Source organism: Micromys minutus (assembly GCF_963924665.1).
Source record: "Micromys minutus genome assembly, chromosome: 12".
NCBI classification, from domain to species: domain Eukaryota; kingdom Metazoa; phylum Chordata; class Mammalia; order Rodentia; family Muridae; genus Micromys; species Micromys minutus.
The window spans coordinates 27,587,200-27,607,507 of NC_137981.1; the positions used below are offsets into that span (position 1 = coordinate 27,587,200).

A 20,308-nucleotide genomic window follows, 5' to 3' on the forward strand; every position below is an offset into this window, starting at 1 on the left:
TACTACCTGATGACCCAGCTATACATCTCCTGGGCATATACCCAAAAGATGCTCTAACATACAACAAAAACACATGCTCCACTATGTTCATAACAACCTCATTTATAATAGCCAGAAGCTGGAAAGAACCCAGATGTCCTTCAACAAAGTAATGGATACAGAAAAATGTGGTACATTTACACGATGGAGTACTACTCAAGCTATTAAAATCAACGACTTCATGAAATTTTTAGGCAAATGGATAGAACTGGAAAATATCATCCTGAGTAAAGTAACCCAATCACAAAAGAACACACATGGCATGCACTCACTGATAAGTAGATATGAGCCCAAAAGCTCTGAATACCCAAGATACAATTCACAGACTACATGAGGCTCAAGAAGAAGGAAGACCAAAATGTAGATGCTTCAGTCCTTCTTAGAAGGGGTTGGACAAATGGCTCAGTAGTTAAGAACAGCACTGACTGATCTTCCAGAGATCCTGAGTTCAATTCCCAGCAACCACATTGTGGCTCATAACCATCTGAATTAGATCTGATGCCCTCTTCTGGTGTGTCTGAAGACAGCTACAGTGTACTTAATATATAATAAATAAATTTTTTTAAAAAAAAGAAGGGTAGACAAAATATTCACAGGAGGGAATACAGAGACAAAGTGTGGAGCAGAGACTGAAGGAAAGGCCAGAGACTGTCCCACCTGGGGATCCATCCCAGATACAGTCACCAAACCCAGACAGTATTGCAGATGCCAAGAAGTGCATGCTGACAGGAGCCTGATAGGACTGTATCAGGCCTGAGAGGCTCTGCAAGAGTTTGACAAATACAGAGGTGAATGCTCACAGCCAACCAACCATTGGACTAGAGCAGGGTCCCCAATGGAGGAGTTAGAGAAAAGACTGAAGGAGCTGATGGGGTTTGCAACCCCATAGGAAGAATAACAATATCAACCAACCAGACACCCCAGAGCTCCCAGGGACTAAACCTCCAAAGAGTACACATGGAGCAACCCATGGCTCTAGCTGCATGTGTAGCAGTGGATGCTTTGTTGGGCATCAATGAGAACCTTGGTCCTGGGAAGGCTTGATGTCTCAGTGTAGGGGAATGCTAGGGTGGGGAGGTAGGAAAGACTGGGTGAGTGGGGGAGCACTCTCATAGAAGCAGAGAAAAGGGGGATAAAATGAGGGTCTCCTGAGGGGAAACCGGGAAAGGGGATAACATTTGAAATGTAAATTTAAAAATATCCAATAAAGGAAAATAAAAGTAAAAAAAAAACCCACAGTGAGATGCCATAATAAATCTCAATATATGGCTAAAATAGAAATGGCCACAATAAAGGCCAGGTGTGGTAGCACAGAGTGTTAATCCTTGTACTTGTGAAGCTGAGGCAGGTGGGTTTTCTGAATTCCAGGCCAGTCAGAGTTACAAAGTAAGACCCTGTCTCAAACAATAACAGAAAGAGCAAACAGACACAACCAACTGGGCAAACAATGAAAAGGCCACACTAAGGGCTGAGAAGGAAATAAAACAAGCAGAAATTTCACACTATTGGTGAAAAAACGTGGTACAATGATTTTGAAAAATAGACTGGTAATTTTTTATAAATTAAACATGAACATTTTGATCTGGTAATTTCACTTGTGGGTATTTACCAATGGAAAATAAAAATGTGTACCGATAAAAATTATACAAAAGGGGCCTCAGAGACAGTTCCTGTCTGTTTTTCCAGAGGACTCAAATTCAATTCCTAACATTCACAGGGCATCTTTAAACCCCAGTTCTAGGGGACCCGATGCCCTCTCCTGGCCACTGCAAGGTCAGGCTTACAAGTGGTGTACAGACATGGATTCCGGTGAAGCACACAAACACATGAAATAAGAATAATGCAAAGAAAAACTGCTCAGAGGAATGCTCATAGCAGGTTTACTCACAAGAGTTGCATATCAGTCATAGGCCAACCCCAGAAACAGAAACAATAAGATTCATATAAAGAGATTCACTACAAGGACTTGGCCGACACAACTGTGGAAGCTAAATAAACAGGTTTAACAAGCAGGCTGGGATTTTCAGACATGGGCAGCAGCTACTGCTCACAAGAGGATTTCTTCTGGGAAGTCTATCTCTTAAATGATTGAAATAGGCCCTCACAAAGTGAGGCAAATAATGTCCCTTCTTAACTCTTAACTAAACTACTGTGGACTTTTAATCACATCTACAAAGTATCTTTATAGCAACACATGAATTCAGTGTTTAACTACACAGAGACTGGGCTGAGCTAACAAAACCCATAATAAACTTAAAAATAAGCCTGGCATAGTGTCTCATGTGGAGGTTGGGGATCACCACAAATCTGAGGCTACCTAATCTACAATGAGACTCTTTCTAAAAACAAACAAACAAGAAAATGAAAAGAAACAAAGGAAGAAGGTGAAGGGAGGAGTGTAAACAGTCTAAAAGTAAATGAACAGGGTGATATAAGCCCAGTGGTGCTTAATACAGAACAGCGGATGTTACTTAGGAAATAGCACAGAGCCCGGGAGCACACACAGAGGAGTGTGGATGCTACTTAGTAGAAAGCACAGAGCTACGACACACCCCCAAACACGATCCTCAGTAGGTGGACTCACTAATCTAAATATTTGAGGGGAAAAAATGGAGAAGAAAAGAGGTAAGCTGGTAAGTTTTTACAAAGAGTGTGAAAAGCTGGGTATGATGACATGCACCTGTAATCCTAACTCAGGAAGTTGAGGCACAAGGATCCTAAGTTCAAGAGCAGCCTGAGTTACAAAGTAAGACCCTACTCCCCACCCCGGTTGAAAATTCAATATATTTTTCTTGTGATAACTGAGTAAGTTTGGAGTTTCTTCCAAATACGTCATATGCATGCAAAAAAAAGGCATATGTATGCAACATTATCAAAACTCTGTTTTTGTTATATAATTTATAATTTCCCATAATAAAGGTTAAATACTATAGTTTCTAATTTATTGTTTAGTATGCCACCTTTCAAAATAATTTTAAAGTAATTTATATCTTAATTCCCATAAGTTTACTTAGAGATTTTTTAATTCTATAAACCAAGAAAATAATTCTAATGTCCTTGCTATTTCTTGTGCAGAGCCTTCCTGGACCTGTAAGTATAGCTGGATGCTCTTGACTGTTCAACATCCACAGAGCACACATAAAGTGAGGGAGACAGAGAGCACCACACTAACTGAAGTTAAAACAGTACGTTCAGAAGTACTCTACAGGGATACATAACAGGCTCTTTAGGAGCTCTCACTTGCAGCCAGGCAGAGGCAAAGACACTGCTGGGAGTTTGAGAGCAGCCTTGATGAAGCGTGAGACAATGTCTCAGAAGAGAAAGCCACATCTTCACAGGTAGCACAGTGTGGTGAAAAGCACCAACTGACAATAGGAAACATGGGACCCACAAGTGAATCATCACTGGTCACTTGGTCATTTGAAACTCAGGGTTATTAACAGTGCTCATTTTTTTAACCCCATGAATCACTTAGAAAACGAAGTAAGACAAATTAAAACTCCTTCAAAACCATGTCAATGAACTTAACTTTGCAAAGCAGTAGAGGAAACAAAACCAACTCTGATCTTCCCTGAGTGTTTTCAGGAACGCTCCTGTTTATGTTATCTGCCTAGAAGTAGAAAGGCTCACGTTTCCTGTTCATATCAACAACAGCAGCAAAAGGATGCCTATTATGACCTTATAATTATACAAACACATTTTGTCTTTTGGAAGCAAAATAGTTGAAAACTTTAAATAGCAATTGTTATGTTTCTAACTAAAGAGAGGACAATGTTAGCTTCTCTCCAAAGAGAAATCAGGGTATTTTATTTCCTCTGCATCAGGGAAATGAATGCTTCCTTCTGGCTCTAAGCAAATTAAACCTTGGGTTTTCTAAGTAGACAACTTACATACTTATATCACTGTCTTTTGAAAAATGAATGCTTTTAATGTATTTCAAATTCAAATTTATTAATAAGCCATAATGGAAATATAAAAGCAAACACTGAGAAGAGTCATGAAGACAAAAGCTTCTGAATTAGTGAGTCAGTCTGCCTTGGGACAGACTCGCAGACCAAACATACTTCACTTAAGGAAAGATCCTATCAAGAGCTCATGGCAGTATATGAGCTTGAGACTTAGGAAGAAATGTTTCTAGTTTCTCTTACTATTAACACAAGCTTACAGTGAACTTGGGAAAATATCAGGATACTAACAAAGTCTACTTGTCATTCAGGGAGTTTACATGAACAGCACCTACTCTACTCCATTCAGCACCGCTGACAGCTGTGATTGTGGAGCAGATGCAACAAACACTCTTGCCTTCAGCCTTCACAGCTAATAAATATTTTGTAAAGATAACCAGCATAAAAACATTTGATCTCTAAACACTCAGAAAAACTCTAATTGAACTGAGATTCTCCATCAGTAAATTAACGCCTCTTCTGCTGACCAAGTTTCATCTGTAGGTATGTGTGGACATCTATCTGCTTTATGTGCTCAACAAACAGAACCAAGAAGAGAAGCCTGTAGAGCCCCTTAACACTTGATACTGAAGCTGTATTCTAGATGTTTAATTCTTTTAGTCCTTCTATACTGTAACTTATAGCTACTATAGGGTGAATCACACAGCAAAAAAAAAAAAAAAAAAAAAAAAAAAACACTGTCTGAACAAAAGTATGTGCCTATTTGCATGACCTGTTTCATATTCATTTAAAAGTCTGATAGCAACCAGATCTCCCACAATGACGACAAATTTAATTTACTTCCAATTTCTCCAAACTCTTCTACAGATTCAGGCAGCACAGTCACAGCCATTAGGTCACTGAGCTTAGCCGCATCACTGAAGGAATGGAATTGATCAGGCAGATAAATTACAGTGCATAGTTAAGAGTCTAAGGAGGGAGATGGCAGAAGTCCAGATACAAATAGATGATGAAACGGCCATTTCCATTAAGGGAACATCACATCACAGATATTAATTAGGAAGCACTGTAATAAAGTTAAGTGCATGTGGGGGAAAATGCTGAGTTAAAAGTCACCCCAAATGTCCTTAGCTTGAGGTCATCACAAATCTGAAGGGAAGTCACAAATCTACAAATTTCCATTCATTTTACAATAGCTACAGGTAAGTCAAAGGTCACTGACAGTTCCAGAGTGACCCTTTTGTGGTTGGGAACAAGCTATCTTAAGCAGAAGAAGGGTGTGGAGGCAAGAGGGCAAGAGAGAGACCATGCTAATATTTTCCTTCTAATGTACCCAGGGAAAGTGATATCCCTTACTTATTGCAACATTAGTGGCAGATAAGATTATTTTTCTACCATAAGAATAAGTTTGCCATAAGTAAATATATTGAATTTAAATGCTTAGCATTTACCAAGGTTTATTAATCAATTTTTAAATAATTTATTTACTTTACATCCTGATCACAACTCCCCCCCCACCCCTTAAAGGATATAAATTCTTCTCCAAAACGGATGGGCTATTTTGTCATAAGTTTTCTATTTAAATCCTAACAAAATGAAAACTGTTAAAAATTGTCATCAGTATATGTAAGGGATAGGAATAGTAACAGCCTCCGTGTCCAGAGTTCATGAAAAGAGCATAAGGCAAGTTTAGTTTGCCAACAACGGGCACTCAGCAGTCCTTCCCTCACTGTCCCTTCTGTGATTTGTGTGTGCTCACCTCCCCCAGTAACTTCCCAATCTCATCCATTTTATGTACCTACAAGGCAATCAACAACTCCAGAGACAAGCAGTACAGGAGCTGAGACAATGCTGACAATGAAAGGGCCTTTCCAATTCAATAAGTTGTGGAGGCAATGTCAGAATTCTAGAAGAAATTCTTCATTTTATTAACTTGAAGTAACAATCTAGGAATCTAAGGAGAAATTCTTTTGCTAAGGTTCTAATCTTTATTTCCATATAAAATAAATAAATTTTGCTGTTTGCCTCACCTCACGAAACCATTAGATCATGGAGGTAAAAATGTCTGATGTGAAGCCAGTTATAAAGTAGCAAGATAATTTTAAAACAGTAACTACTGTAGAAGTCAGCAACCCAGCAGCCACCAGGGAAGATGAAAGAATGCTGAAGCTCCTTCAAAGTCCCACTTTTTTTCTGAGAACAGTCATTAGGCCTTTCCCCTGGGGAGATCTCATGTAAAAGCTGTCTTGACTTCACAAACCTGGAGCTTGCCCAGTGTAAGAAGCCTAGTCTCCAAGCATTAGAGAAGAACAGCACAGGTTCCTGCTTACCATAGAGACTGCTGAGGTAGGAGGCACCAATGGGGCAAGTAGGAGATTAACTAAAATCTCCAAGGAAAGCTGACAGCAAGATGCTAACAAGGAGCTTAGAAAATTTTTAGCATATTTCTGGGAATGCAGAACACAGTGTGATACAAATGCCCAGAAAACCAAGAGAAGGCCTTCAACTTTTCCCACTGACCAACTGTGAGTCTTTGCAAGTAGGAAGTTAAGGTTAAACAGGGTCTTCAATGACCTGGTGGAAGGGTAATGATGCCAGGCATGCATGCACACAGAGCACCTCAGCCAAGCAGGAGACTTACTTATTCCAGTCACTTAAGAAATCTGCACAGTCATTAGCTAACCACTAATAAAATGAACAAAAGCCTTAGTGACAACACTCAACAAGCTGTACACGCTTCAGAACTTGTCTAAGAAGAGATAAAGTAAACAATACAGGTCAACGACAATAACTCCGATAGAGGGAATCCAATTTCTAGGGTTGCTGTATTATTTAAAATGTTCAGATATCATCATCAACTACAACAGAGAATCACAGTCACATGTAAAGAATAAGATAGTTGCCCCATATCTAGAAATAAAATAGTCAACAGTCAATCAGCAAACTGATGCTGGACTTGGTATAAAAACACAAGTCAGTTATTTTAAATAGGTTGAAAGAATTGAAACAAGACAAAATAAAACAAAACCCCATGTGTTAGTACTTAGGAAAGCTAGTATGTAAGTATGGGAACGTAATCCTCACACAGATGTATTAGGGCCACAAGATTGTTAGCACATGCCATCAATCCTACAACTTGAGTTTGATCCTCACAACCCACAGTGAAAGTAGAAAATTGACTCCTGAAAGTTGTTCTCTGATCTCCAAATGACACCATGGCATGTACCATGTATGCAAACACAATAGATGGATGGATAGATAAATAAATTCACTAAAAATTCTTTAAAATGACACACTAATATAGAGACAAACTATTGAAAGAAATTCTAGAATTGAAAAGTAGAATAACCGAAATAAAAAATTCACTGGAAGAATTTTAGAGCACATTACAGGTAAATAAATCAGCAAATCAACCAAAAGTCAATTAAATCTGACCAAAAGTCAATTGAATCTGAGGAAGAAAAAAAAATTAATGATGAAGAAAATGAACAGGGACCCAGAGACTAGTACAAACATCAAGTGTACCAACATGTATACCATTTGGAGAGGAAAGAAAGGGCAGAAAGAGTATCTTAAGACATAAGGGCCCTGGGGCTACGGTTTGCTCAGCCTGTAAAGAGCTCAGTAGATAGGGATTCTGAGTCTGATCCAAGAACCCAAGTATAAATGGTGGTATGGTGCAAGCCCATGGCTGACAAGGCACTGACAAGGGGATCTCCAGAGGTGTGCTGTCAGCCTAACCTAAGGAGTGAGCCCCGGATCAGTGCAAGACTGTTGGGAAGGGACAGATAGTGTCCTGAGGACAGCAGTGTCTGAGATTGTCCTCTAGCCTCCACACACATGTGAGCACACATACATGTAAATAGGCCCTTACACACACACATGCACACAGACACACTCACACACACGCATATACACAAACAAATACAACATTAAATAAAAACACAATAACCACAAATTTAATAAATTTGATGACAAAATAAATCTAAGCATTCCAGAAGCTCAATGAATGCCAAGTAAAGTAAAATCAGATCCATACCCAGAGAATCATAATAAAACTGTAAAATACAAAGATTCCTGAGAGCAAAACAAATGGGAAAATTCAATATACTCTTCAAGATTTCCTGCAAATTCCAGAGGCCAAGAGTGCAGCTCACTCTAGACTTTACCATGCACCTCTCTCTGCATGGAATCTAGTTTCATGTACATCTGATATAAGTTATAGAAGACTTTTTATAACAACAACCCAAATTTTTCCATAACTATGGTTTCCTATATTAATCTCAAAGCAACAACAGAAAAGAAAATTCAGTTCTATAGGATTAAAAAAAAAAAAAAAAAAGCACCAGTAACCGAGGAAACGTTTGGCTTCCTATAGGTATGCTCTTTTAGTTACTCAAATGAAAGGTGCACTTTGATATGTCAAAATATAAAAGATGGGGATAAAGTGTATTACTACTCAAGACATTTTAAGAAAATGAGGTAACAACAATGAAAAAGATAACAAATATAGATAATAAATTTAAACTACTTGGTCTAGGACCAGCAAGATGGCTAAGTGAATAGAGTGTCAAGCTCATGACATGATTCAACCCTGGAATCCATTTGGTAGGAAGAGAGAACCAACACCCCCAAGTTCTCCTCTGACCTCCACATGAGCTGTGTATGCAAGCCAACAACCCCCCACACACAATTTTTAAAAACTGTAATAAAAATAAAATATTGGGTATAATGCCCATAGCTTTTAATCTTCTTGGCAGAGATTCAAGACAAGGAAAAACTACCCCACTGTGTAAACACACACACTAACCTGTGATAATAAGACACTCATTGTGATCCAGCACCTCAGTGAAGAGTCTCGAAACAATTAACTCAGGATTGATTAAAAATCGGATTTCTTCTTGTACAAGTCCTGCACCAGTCACACCACCTCCAACAAAACGATTTGCAAAATCCACCTATTGGAGAAAATGTAATGTCTAAACAATGTCTGAACACCTACATACATGACAAAGAAATATATACTCTATGGGACCAAATCTTTTTCTTTTCCATGAAATTCTGAGCACAGCGGAGACAAAGCAATTTTACAAGCGGAAGCAGCATCCAATCCTGAGTTGGCTGACAGGCTGAGTGGACACGGAATATTGACCGTGTGAACAACTGCTTGAGGATTGTAAACAGCCTCCCCGTTATTCCTGCAACATAGAGGACATCACACTGGGGGTTATAGAGAATGATAGGGTAGTCTAGGAAAAATTTGTTTAGCAAATTAGACTAGTGTTTAAGAAAACTCAGAGCACTATTTTAGTTTTGAGAATACACTGAAAGAACATAAAACTAACAGCAAAGAGTTTAACTAGATATCTACTGAGAAACTGTAGGGCTGTGGTAGAATACAGGAAAGAGGAGGAACCTAGTAATTTCAGAAATGAAATAGATAGCATTTGAGAAATGAAAAACTAAGCACATGTCCATCATTGTAATATTTCTATGAATACAAATGGGGTTTGAGATCAACATAACTTGACTTTTACTGAATTGGGTTCATAACTGAAATAAAAATATACAATCTACCAAACTTACACTCGATAATACTTGTAAAAATATACCACATGACGTTATTGTTCACTCTTTGACAAAAAGACCAAAGACAGTTATTACTTGAAAGGTGAGCACAGAAATGCACTGTTAAGGCAAGAGCTTAAAAAAAAAAAAAGAAAGAAAGAAAGAAAGAAAAAGAAAAAGAAAACCTAAAGCTTCTAGTGCTTAGGAAAGTTCTTAATAAAGGGCTTTCGGTAACAGGTGAGAAACCTGCTCTAGTACACAAATACAAGCACATGAGTGTTTCTTTACTTGTGGCGAGCCATTTTCTAAGTCTTTTATTTTAAAGGTACTTGTTCAGATTACTCAGTTTCTGATTGTGACTTAATGAAAAGAGAGAAATGATAATACTCCTTACAGAGGTTTTGTTGTTGCCATTCAATATAACATAATTCATGCGTTGCCTAACGAGCGTTCGGAGCACCACAATACAATACTCCCTGGTCTCCTGGGGAGAGGTGGCATGGGTAGAAAGAGCAATTAATAGTGCTAGGAGCCTTTATAGCAGTCTTTTCACCTACCAAGGCCCCATAGTCCAACTGTAATACACTGAGGCAAGTGAGAAGAGTCTCAACTCTGACTGTTGGTGAATGATTTCTTGTTGAATTGTTCTGTAATGAGAGGTCAGCATTCCTGTGGTGCTAACTAGCATTAGCTTTGCTTAATTCTTAGATACATTATGCCTTCCTCATTTTACCCAAGACTTTATGTAGGAAAGAACTGCATAAAGAAGGAAATGCAGCAGAAAGCAATATTCACTTGGAACAATTTTTAAGTACACTGAAAAATTATATGACTAATTAAAATTTTAAATATAAAGATGTGTGTGTTTCTTTTCAGATGTTATGCATAAATATGTCTACATGAAAAATTGTTCTAGAAAGAATATGCCTCTTCAGTTACTTTGGAATGTATGACATGAACTCATTAAGCTTTTGCCTCCGCTGCTCCAATGTTAGGATTACAGGCTTGTGACACTGTTATTATTTCTCTCAGGTTTTGGAAAAGGGGATGATAGTGAAGATTTCACAGCAAAGATGAAGGGATAGACAGGATTACTTGCTCTTCAACAGGGAAAAAACAGTACAAATAGCTACATGTGCTTTGAAAGTGTTCTATATGGGAAAAAAAAAAAAAAAACAGGTTTATCAATCAGTCTTAGATGTCTGTCTGCCTCCTACACCCAAACAAGGCTTTTGGTGGCATAAAAACATCTCAAACTAGGCATGATTTAGGGCAAAAACAAGTCTAAAGAAAAAGAACAAAATTGCCTGCTGACAGCTTGTCAAGACCATACCCTAGGAACTTCATCCTCTGTCAGTCCACAATCAATGTCGGAACCAAGAGGACTGATGTCCAGACCTTAGGATTTTCTGTCAAAAGCTTCTGTGAGAGGCACATGAGCATACATGGGCAAACAGCAGATGTCAAAGTGATCTGTTCTTTTTTCTCTATACCTTTTTGCATTAAATCAATTCGGGAGACAAACAGGTTTTCAAATTTCGTTTACTGTTGGAAACCTATTAAGACGAATCTTAATGTACACATCCTTGTGATATTAACCTACCTGGAGCATGCCTCGGCCGTTGCCTTCTATGGTACCCTCGTAAGTGACATGTAAGCGTGTCAGGGGTTTTTCACATCTACAATGTAGAAAGTATTTTCTTAGAAAATGCACAAGACATAAATCTGAAAATACAAACAACTATAAAAGAAGCAAACAAAGGAAAACATCCAAATCTAAAGTCAGAACTAAACGTTAACATTCCTTGGGTTGGTCCTCCCATTTTTCACTAGAGCATGCATATAAGCATTAAAATGAGGCAGAATATTATTCTCCCCTACATGATATTAACAAAAAATTTTCAAGATACAAAAATGAAATTTTATGCTAGCGTTTGCAAATATAGAAAATCTGACAATGACCTGCCAGGTTATTAAATGGGCTCTGTTTTCAGTAGTTGGATAACTAGTGCTTTAGAGAGAGGTGCCAGTAGGATTCTGATCAGGAGAATTTTTGTATTAATACTATCGATGGATAAACCTAGTGAGTGTAACTAAGTACTCAGCACAATTTTTTTTCTTTCATAAACTATAGCTACTGAGATATTGGCCTGTTATATTTCAGGTTGATAATTTCATTGCATAAACAACATTTGAAGATGACATTTTTTTCCTTAGTAGATTTCAATAGCTCCCCCAACTGCTTATTGAATAAAAAGACTTAAGCTACATTAGAATATAATAGAGATGAGATCCAAGCTAACTTAAATAGTTATGTTTATAATGTTTCTGGAGTAGGTGATCAACAAACACACATACACACCCCATATACAAACACACACACACTAACACACACACCCACATCAACACACATACAATTTAGAAATGCCTTATTTATTGCTAAAATTTACTAATGTTCAAATTTTGAGCCCATAAGTATTTGTGGCCAAATTCTATCCTAACTGACAGATAAGTTTAAAGTAAGATTCTTTAATACAACTTCTAAAACCTTTATTTGGATTAACTCATTTAATTATCAAAATAACTTACACTTTAGAGATAGAAAATAAAAATACAGAAAGCATTTAATAGATTTACTTAAGCTAGTAAATAAAAAGCAGTAAAGATTTGAACCCAAGTGGCCTCTCATTCACTGAAACCATTAGTAGCATATCGTGCCTTTAGAAAAGATGAATAATCTTTTGTATAGTCTATAGGTTTTGTTGTATAACAGCATCTTTATTATATTTTGTGTGTGTGTGTGTGTGCGCGCGCGCCCAAGTGCATAATATTTGTGTACAGGTTCGAATACAACTTACAGGGCCTGCTTCTCTCCTTCACTCTTCTGATTTCTGAGAATGGAACTAAACTAGGCTTTTTTTTTTTTTTTTAAACTTCCCTTTCATGGTCCTAGCTTCCCAGTCATTTTATTCAGAGGTAACACTGCCTATGAAGATATAACTGAAAAGACAAAGAGACATGATCTAGAAACCTGTGAGCTGTCAATCAGCAAATACTATGGTTGGCAACATTTCTCCAACACTGGAGTTGGTAACCATGTGCACCAGTCTCACTGGGATTAAGAAATGGTTTGACACACCCTTTAATGCCCTAGCAGTTCTCCCACTTTTAGTCTCTGAAAATACCCTGCGCTCATGCCACAGGAATCAAGGACATAGACTACAGCTCTCTGTGATTAACCAAGCCTGGGTAAGGTACCTGCCGACAACTGAAGGGCTAACTGGAACGTGGCAGAAACAGACTGAGGAAAGGGCAGCACAGTCCAGTGCCCTTGGGAGTACTAACAACCCTCTCTCCTCCATCCTCCCCCTGTAACTGTACTTTCCTGCTTCTATGGAGTCTGGGAGACAGAATTTAATTACACTCCCCCAAAAAGGTACCACATTAGTCTTGCCTATCAGAGTTAAAGGACAATCAATGTCACATAGGGGCTGTTACTGTTCCTTTCAAAAAGCAGCCACTGGAGTGCCTGCATTTTTACCAGTCCCTTTACTTTAGTGCCAGGCTAGTGGGAACTGACATATTGAGAAAAACTGAAACTTGAATAAAACACTGCATCCCTTGACTCCTGTATCTCAGCAAACCTCTCTGCTGTAGACTGGACAGGTAACACAGTAAATGTTTAGTTCTGGACACCACATTGGATTTAAAAGAAACCAATGAAATCAAGGTATGTCAAAGGTGAGTTTATAATCCAAAACAAGTTAGTACAGTCACATGTCAACGTTAAAAGTAGAGATCAAGAAAGCACTTCTAAGGTTTGAGAAAAGGTCAAATGCTGAGGAACTTTACAAATCAGATTCACCAACTGTAGTGCCAGAAAAAAAAAAAAAAAAAAGAAAAGAAAAAGAACAGGGGAAGGGACAGAAGACAGATGAGTGTGGTAAAATGCAGTGCCAGACACTTAGCTAACAATGGGGTGGATAGAGTTAGAATAATGAATTTCACATCAATGAGCCTGTCTGGTTCCCATCACTGAAAGGATGGTCACTGACATCCTGGGGGGCTCCTGGCCCTCTCACCTCTACCCACCACGGTTCTATGTACATCTGTCCTGGCTCACGTCTTCTGCATGTTCACATCGTTTTCTTCTTCCCATTCCTCCCTACTAAGAATCATTTCAATCATGTGCTTAGTCTTCTGAAGTTCTTTGACCTCATAAATAACCATCTCTGATGACCAAAGTATCATCTAAGCAGACAGGTCCTTTCAGGTTAACTAGCACAGGCATCATTCTCCTTTATCACTAATTGTGAACAAAATTAAAAACTATGAAAAAAAAAAAAGAGAGACATTTCTTAACATGAAATATATACCTAAAATACATGCATAGTATCCTTTTCTGTATTTAAAAAGCTGACCCATTTTCTTTAATCATTGAAAACTGGCTCTAGATTAAGAAATGTATTTGATATTTCAGAGTATTAAAGATCTTACAAATGTGGATTGAATCAAACTGGCTATTATTCTGTTCAGAATTACCAGATAATATACATGAAAAAAAAAAAAAAAAAAAACTGTAGCAAGTGAGAAATCCACAAAATCTGTCAATTGTGTACATAGGAGGGGGGAAAAAATCAAACCTCAAAATTCCTGACATGCCAATTCTAAAGCCTAGTAAAAGACACGTTTCCTTGCACAGTCCTCCAGAAGACAATCCACTAGAATATAAACCCTGGCTGCAGGAGCCAAGAGAGCACTGATGTCCCTACTCAGCAGCAGCACCGGCACACAGAAACCTAAAATCTAAACAAAGGTGTCAGAAGGCTCAAAAAAGCCAGAAGATGAGAATCTTATTTAAAAGACACATGCTAACAATAAGAACCATGGATACGCTATTATGGAAGGAAATGCCTTGGATGCAGGGCAATCAGAGACTGAAACCTATCTTCCTAAGAGCTGTACAAGAGAATCCTCCCATAATCAAACAGACTTTGTAATTCTAAGGTGGATGGTTATTTTTATTATTACCTTTCCCATTCTGGAAAATCTTCAAGACTCTGTCTTGTAAATGTCACCAATCCAGTAGGTTCTACAGAAGTAACAAAGAAAAGAGACACACACACAAAGTATTAATTTTTACCTTAAATATACTCAACAAAAGAATATGATTGACAACACCTATAAAAATAAGTAGAGTCAGGCAAAGTGGCATACATGTATGTTCACAGACCTGGGGGGAGGAGGATCATTCATTCAAATTCATTTTTAGATGACGTTCATTCTGTGACATACAGAATTTGCAGATGGTGAATCAGCTGTACATTAAGATAGTGACTAAAAATGCTACCTTCTTACCATTAGGATCTCCTTCTATAACACAATAATTTCTCACAAAAGAAAACTACAAATAATAGTACAATAGTATGACTTGAGAGCTGGTAGTTTTTGGTGATGTTTTAAAAACTGAAAAGTTGGTTTAGAATAAACTATATATATATATATATATATATATATATATATATATATATATATATATATATACACACACATACATACACACATATATATACATACATACATACATACATATATATATATGACTGAATTCTAGTTTATAGACTTCTTTACAAAGAAAAAATTAACCCTATACTCAAAAACTAGTTAATAGATCTACATGTATGTGCTTTATGGTGAAGTAAAATGTCTTAGGGACATTTTAAAGCATGTCACTGGCTTACATATTAGTCAATAGACCTGCTCAGATAAACAGATACTTTACTAGAGGAGGAATCACTGTGTTAATAAAAGTAATTAAGGAAACTGCTTTTAAAATTAAATATTAAAAGAATATAGGGAAAAGTCTGTTTTTAAATAAACAATAGACTCAAAAGGATTAAAATAAATAGTAAGATAGTGAACAATTTTGGAGAAAAAAATTTTGGCTAGATTTACTGTTATTTGTTTGGTTGGTGTTTCTCCCAATCAAAAGCAAAAAATAAGTCATCTAGCCTGAAGTAAGTTGTCTGCTTCAGACCAAATAAGAACAAACTGAAAGGCTGATGCCATGTCAGATTCCTTCTGGAGGGGAAGGCTCTTTAAGCATTCAAAAGAGACGTCAGAAACTATTAGTGCTGACGGGGCTGAGTCCAGTGAGAGGTCAGCGTAGACAATTCTGTACTTCTTTACTCCAGGAACATAAAGAACAGCTCAAATATCACAGGGGGCAGTGCTTAGAACCAGGGCTTCTTGTTAACACAGATCTTAAAATAGCATTTAGATTCTTAAAGATAAACGCACAGAGAGACTCGGAGAAATTGATAAACACCACAGACAAAGCAAGAGAGAGCGAAGGCATGGCTCTGTGATAAACAGTAATTACAATGCCCTGACAGTGTGACTGAGTTACCACGTTTTAAACAGTTAACCTGTAAGATTCATTATTTCAAAACTATATAAAAAATTTAACTCAGAAGACTATTGTATCTTAACAGTCCTGAAGTCCTCGTCATGAATATTAAATACAAATGTTTAACAAAATTGAGAAGCAGGTCCTGCTAGAATTATATCTTATCCATTCTAAAGCTATGGTTTTTTATTTTTGTTTTTTTATATATTACATTTCTGAAACTAACACACTATTTTACAGTGGAACTATCAAGGCCTGGGTCTGGATTAAAACAGAACTTTCCCAAAAAAGATTGGCATGTGCTTTTATATTCAATTTGAGGTACCACTGACTTGAGATTGGATTCTATCCTGTTCCAAGCCTTTGCAGGTGATACTGGTGGTAGGATTCCAGACTTGGCACTTAAAATTTATGGTTCAAATTCTCAAAAGATTCTCCCACTCCTCTATCCAAGACTACAGTTGAGATGTGTACGTTTCTACTATCTCCTTTCTGCACAGCCAGGTTGACTTCTCATTTACCCTGTGTGATAGTTCTGTGTGCCAGCTCCCCCATGACAGTCGACACTTCTGAGTGTCTTCTCCTTACACACTTCCTACCATAGACGGGGGTCTTGGAGTTTAATGCCTTATGGGACTTTAAATCGATTTCTGAACTCTCTGTACAGTAGACTCCAGAACCTTTACTACGAGCCTTTCATTCCCCTTCATGTTTTTGCCTTCAGTCACTGGAGTCACATCAAGACCTACAGTAGCACCACACTGTATTTCTGCAAAGAAGTAAATTACTATGCAGAAGGGGAGGGGCAAAAAGAACATTTTTTATTTATATATATTTATTTTTACATAATTTATTTCTTCACAAGTCCCAAGGCTTATGGTTTATATATTTCTAGAGGGTTTATATATTTCTAGTTAAAAAGCTTTTAGATTTTTTTCCTTAAAATAAATGAGGTCTTAAAACTTAGAAAAGCAAGTTAGCTTTTAGAAAAGAAATATACAATTTGATCCTCAGAATAGAAAAGTCAGCTTTCAATTACTTATTTATATCTAAAACATGTTAGTAAAAATAATTAGTAGCTTGATACTACACTGAATTACCTAATTGTAATTCTAACACTTAAAGGTGGGGACAGGAGGACTAGGAGTTAAAGGCTAGCTTATGCTACACAATGAGATCCTACCTCAACAAAGAGTTCTGTTTTTGTGTATGTGTCTGTGAACATGCATATATGTGTATATGTGCATGTGTGTATGTATTCATGTATTTGTGTTTATGTGTGTAAGTGAGAGAACATAAAGATATTCCTCAGGCATTACTCACTTCCATTCATTCATTCATTCATTCATCCACTTGCTCATTTGGTTGTCTGTTTGTCTGTTTAAGACAGGGTCTCTTACTGGCCTAGTAGGTTAGGTTGGCCAGAGAACATAGGGAATAGCCTGTCTCTATCATTGCAATGCAGGGATCACAAGTGCCTGCATTCACTCCAGGCAATAGGGAACCAAGCTAAAGTCTCTGCCAGCCCTTCACAAACACCCCAGCCCTAAAGTCACATTTTAAGTCAATCATTGCAAATTCTAATTTAATTGTGTTTTTATAAGCCTGAATTCTTTAACATTTCAGTACAGGGTGTAAAACTAAGTAAGCTGTAAACATTATTTTATTAAGAACGAATATAGTTTTTCTCTTAAATATCAAAATCTTCTTCGCCAGACTTCTTTTTGAAAACTTGACCAATATTTAGCAACATTGTACTTAAAGAGGTAAATGGATCTTAGAATGATTTCAAAATGTGATTTAAGACAATACTACAAGCTGAAGAACTAGAAAGGAAGAAAGCTCATTTCATTTGACTGTAATAGAACTATAGAACAGAATAGATAGAACACTCAGCCAATCTGGTGTTCTTCATCTTGTAAGAAAATCTACCTACTGGTAAAGTTAACGTAGTAAGCATGTATCCTCTGCTCAGTACCTCCAGCTACCCTATAGAGTAATTATAACTACACTTCTATCTCATGGATGGGAATCTGTTTCAACAAAGTAAAAACAGTAAGGTCCCACAGAGAAAGAGATATATGCACACTAAATATAACTTATCTCATAAAAACTCTACAAGCACATAGTTGATGTGCTGGTCAGTTTTTGTTGTCAACTTGACACAAAGAGAGTCACCCTGGAAGAAGAAATCTTAGCTGGGGAATTGTCCAGGTCAAATTTGTCTGTTGCTGTGTCTGTGAGAGACTAGCTTTGTGACTGACTGGGGAGGGCCTGGCCTACTCCAGACAGCACTATCCTTGACCAGGTAGGCTGGGCTGTGTAAGTAAGCAGGCGTAGGTTCCCTTTCTGCTTTGATTTCCCTAGTGATGACCTGTGACCTGAAGTGTAAGCTAAAATAACCTCCTCCCCAGGCTGCCTTTGTTTTGGTATTTATCAAAGTTATATAAATCACACTAGAACAGTGGGGCAGAAAAGGAGGAACAAAAGGAAAAGCAAATGACTTGATCTACAAACATTAAGCTAGCTAATGCTTCTTTAAATAAAAAAGCATCCTAAATGTATTTTTTTGGTCAATGCACTCTTTTTAAGCCATTCTGAGTCACAACAAACCTTGGGTATGTATCACAAAGAACACAGGTCTAATTTCTGATATTATAGTACACATTTATATCTACATATAAACAGTATAAAATCTAGAATATTATATTCAATTGTTACTATCAAAATAAGTTTGAACAAGCAAATTATACTTCAAAATATAAAATATAACTCAGGTTATTTGATTTGAATTTTTACCATCGGCAAGAAAAATTATAGTTATGAATGAAAGGAATTTACTTTTCTCTGTTACTCTTCGAAAGTAGCAGAAGAGTGTTTTCAGTTTCTCTGGTTTCCTTGAAGAACGTCCTTCAAACAACCTGAAAGAGGTCAAAAGAAAAAGGGTTAAAATAAAACGCCTTTGTGATTCACAAACACCAAGTCTCTGTTTTTAATCAAACACTAAAATCGAATTCCTGCAGAAGGCAGTTCTGGAACTCTGGAGAGCCAGCAAAGCAGCGTGGATTCGAAGAACATCCTGAAAGAACTTGACCTGGCTGTAAACAGCCTCCTCCACATCCCCTGAGCCAGCAGTGGTGCTCTTCCTCCACCTTCTCCTCCAAGAACACAGCACTGTCTTGTACCTGGTGTTCATTAGGGCCACAGTTAATGTCTTTATGGCAAGCACTATTTATAATGCATAATATTGCTAAGCAATTATGTAACTTAACAAATGACATCTCAGAAAAATCATCATCCTGAGTGTGATAAAGTAAGGTAAGTATGAGAGTCAAGCCACAGACAGCTCTGATGAGACACTGGGAACAGAAGGAGTAGTCTCTGGTAATTAAAGAGCTTCTGTCCTGGACTGGATGTTTCTGTCTTCCCATTATTCCTGTGTTGAATTCAAAAATCATCAAGGCTCTATTTGGAAATAAGGCCTATATGCAGAGGAAAAGGCTGAGTTAGACAAGAGTCTAAATCCTAGTCTTAGGGTCCTCATAAGAAGAGACAGCACGTGAGACAGGGAGAAGGCCCGGTCTACAAGACATCAAGAACCCTCACTTCAAACTGAACCACTAGCACCTTGGTGTGGGATGTCTAGCTCCCAAACTGTCAAAAAAACTAAACTTTGTTGTTTCAGTCACCAAGCCTGTGATGTTTTGCTGTAGCTCTCTGAGTTAATACAGATCCTTTGCTTGGCAACAAAACCCAAGCCTTTTCTGTGTTGCAGTGTCCAGCAACCCTGATTTGCATGGTTTAATTCTGTTTTCCTTGTAATGGCACTGTTATTGTTAACATGTAATTCAATTTATCTGAAGGAAAGAAATTCAGGGCTTTAGAAGCATATGAACTGAGTAAGTAGTTCATTATAAGATTTCACACAAAAGCACACTTTTGGGCCTAAGACCTAGCTTTCCAAAGGCATTTGAAAATCATGTGAAGATTCAGTGGTTACAAATAATGAAGATTCTCTGCCCCTAGTCATACACTCTGCTTTTTATATCCAGAAAGCCTCTGAGTAAAAGTCTTCTCTAGTAAGTGGTAAAATGGGCACCATTTTTCATGATTAGAAGAACAATCTTATGTAAGTGTGGCAAGGGGCAAGGCAACTCACAGAACAACCTAGAAAATGGGAAGAGAATACAGCAAAAATTTGTGTAGAAGGATCTGAATTCAGAGTCAGGTTCTAAAGAAACAATTTATATAATCATCACCTAAGAGAAATGCCAGTACTGTTCAGTATTTTAACCTAACATATGCTCTACTTTAAAAAACAGTTTGACAATATCTATAAGGTAACTCACTTCAGATTTGTTGTTCTAAAATACTTAACACGAATATG

General features: G+C 37.4%; 1 protein-coding gene across 3 annotated transcripts in view; it reads right to left on the minus strand.

The window, feature by feature from the left end:
* The window catches only part of PARG (poly(ADP-ribose) glycohydrolase), a 98,816-nt gene that overhangs the window by 26,296 nt on the left and 52,212 nt on the right, over positions 1 to 20,308 (minus strand). For all 3 annotated transcript variants that reach the window (XM_080926856.1, XM_080926855.1, XM_080926857.1), the window contains exons 10-13: positions 18,763 to 18,842; positions 14,544 to 14,604; positions 11,116 to 11,191; positions 8,755 to 8,902 (exon numbers count right to left, since the gene is read on the minus strand). In XM_080926856.1, coding sequence (XP_080782982.1) covers positions 8,755 to 8,902; positions 11,116 to 11,191; positions 14,544 to 14,604; positions 18,763 to 18,842 — 365 coding nt within the window. The remainder of the gene's footprint in view (positions 1 to 8,754; positions 8,903 to 11,115; positions 11,192 to 14,543; positions 14,605 to 18,762; positions 18,843 to 20,308) is intronic.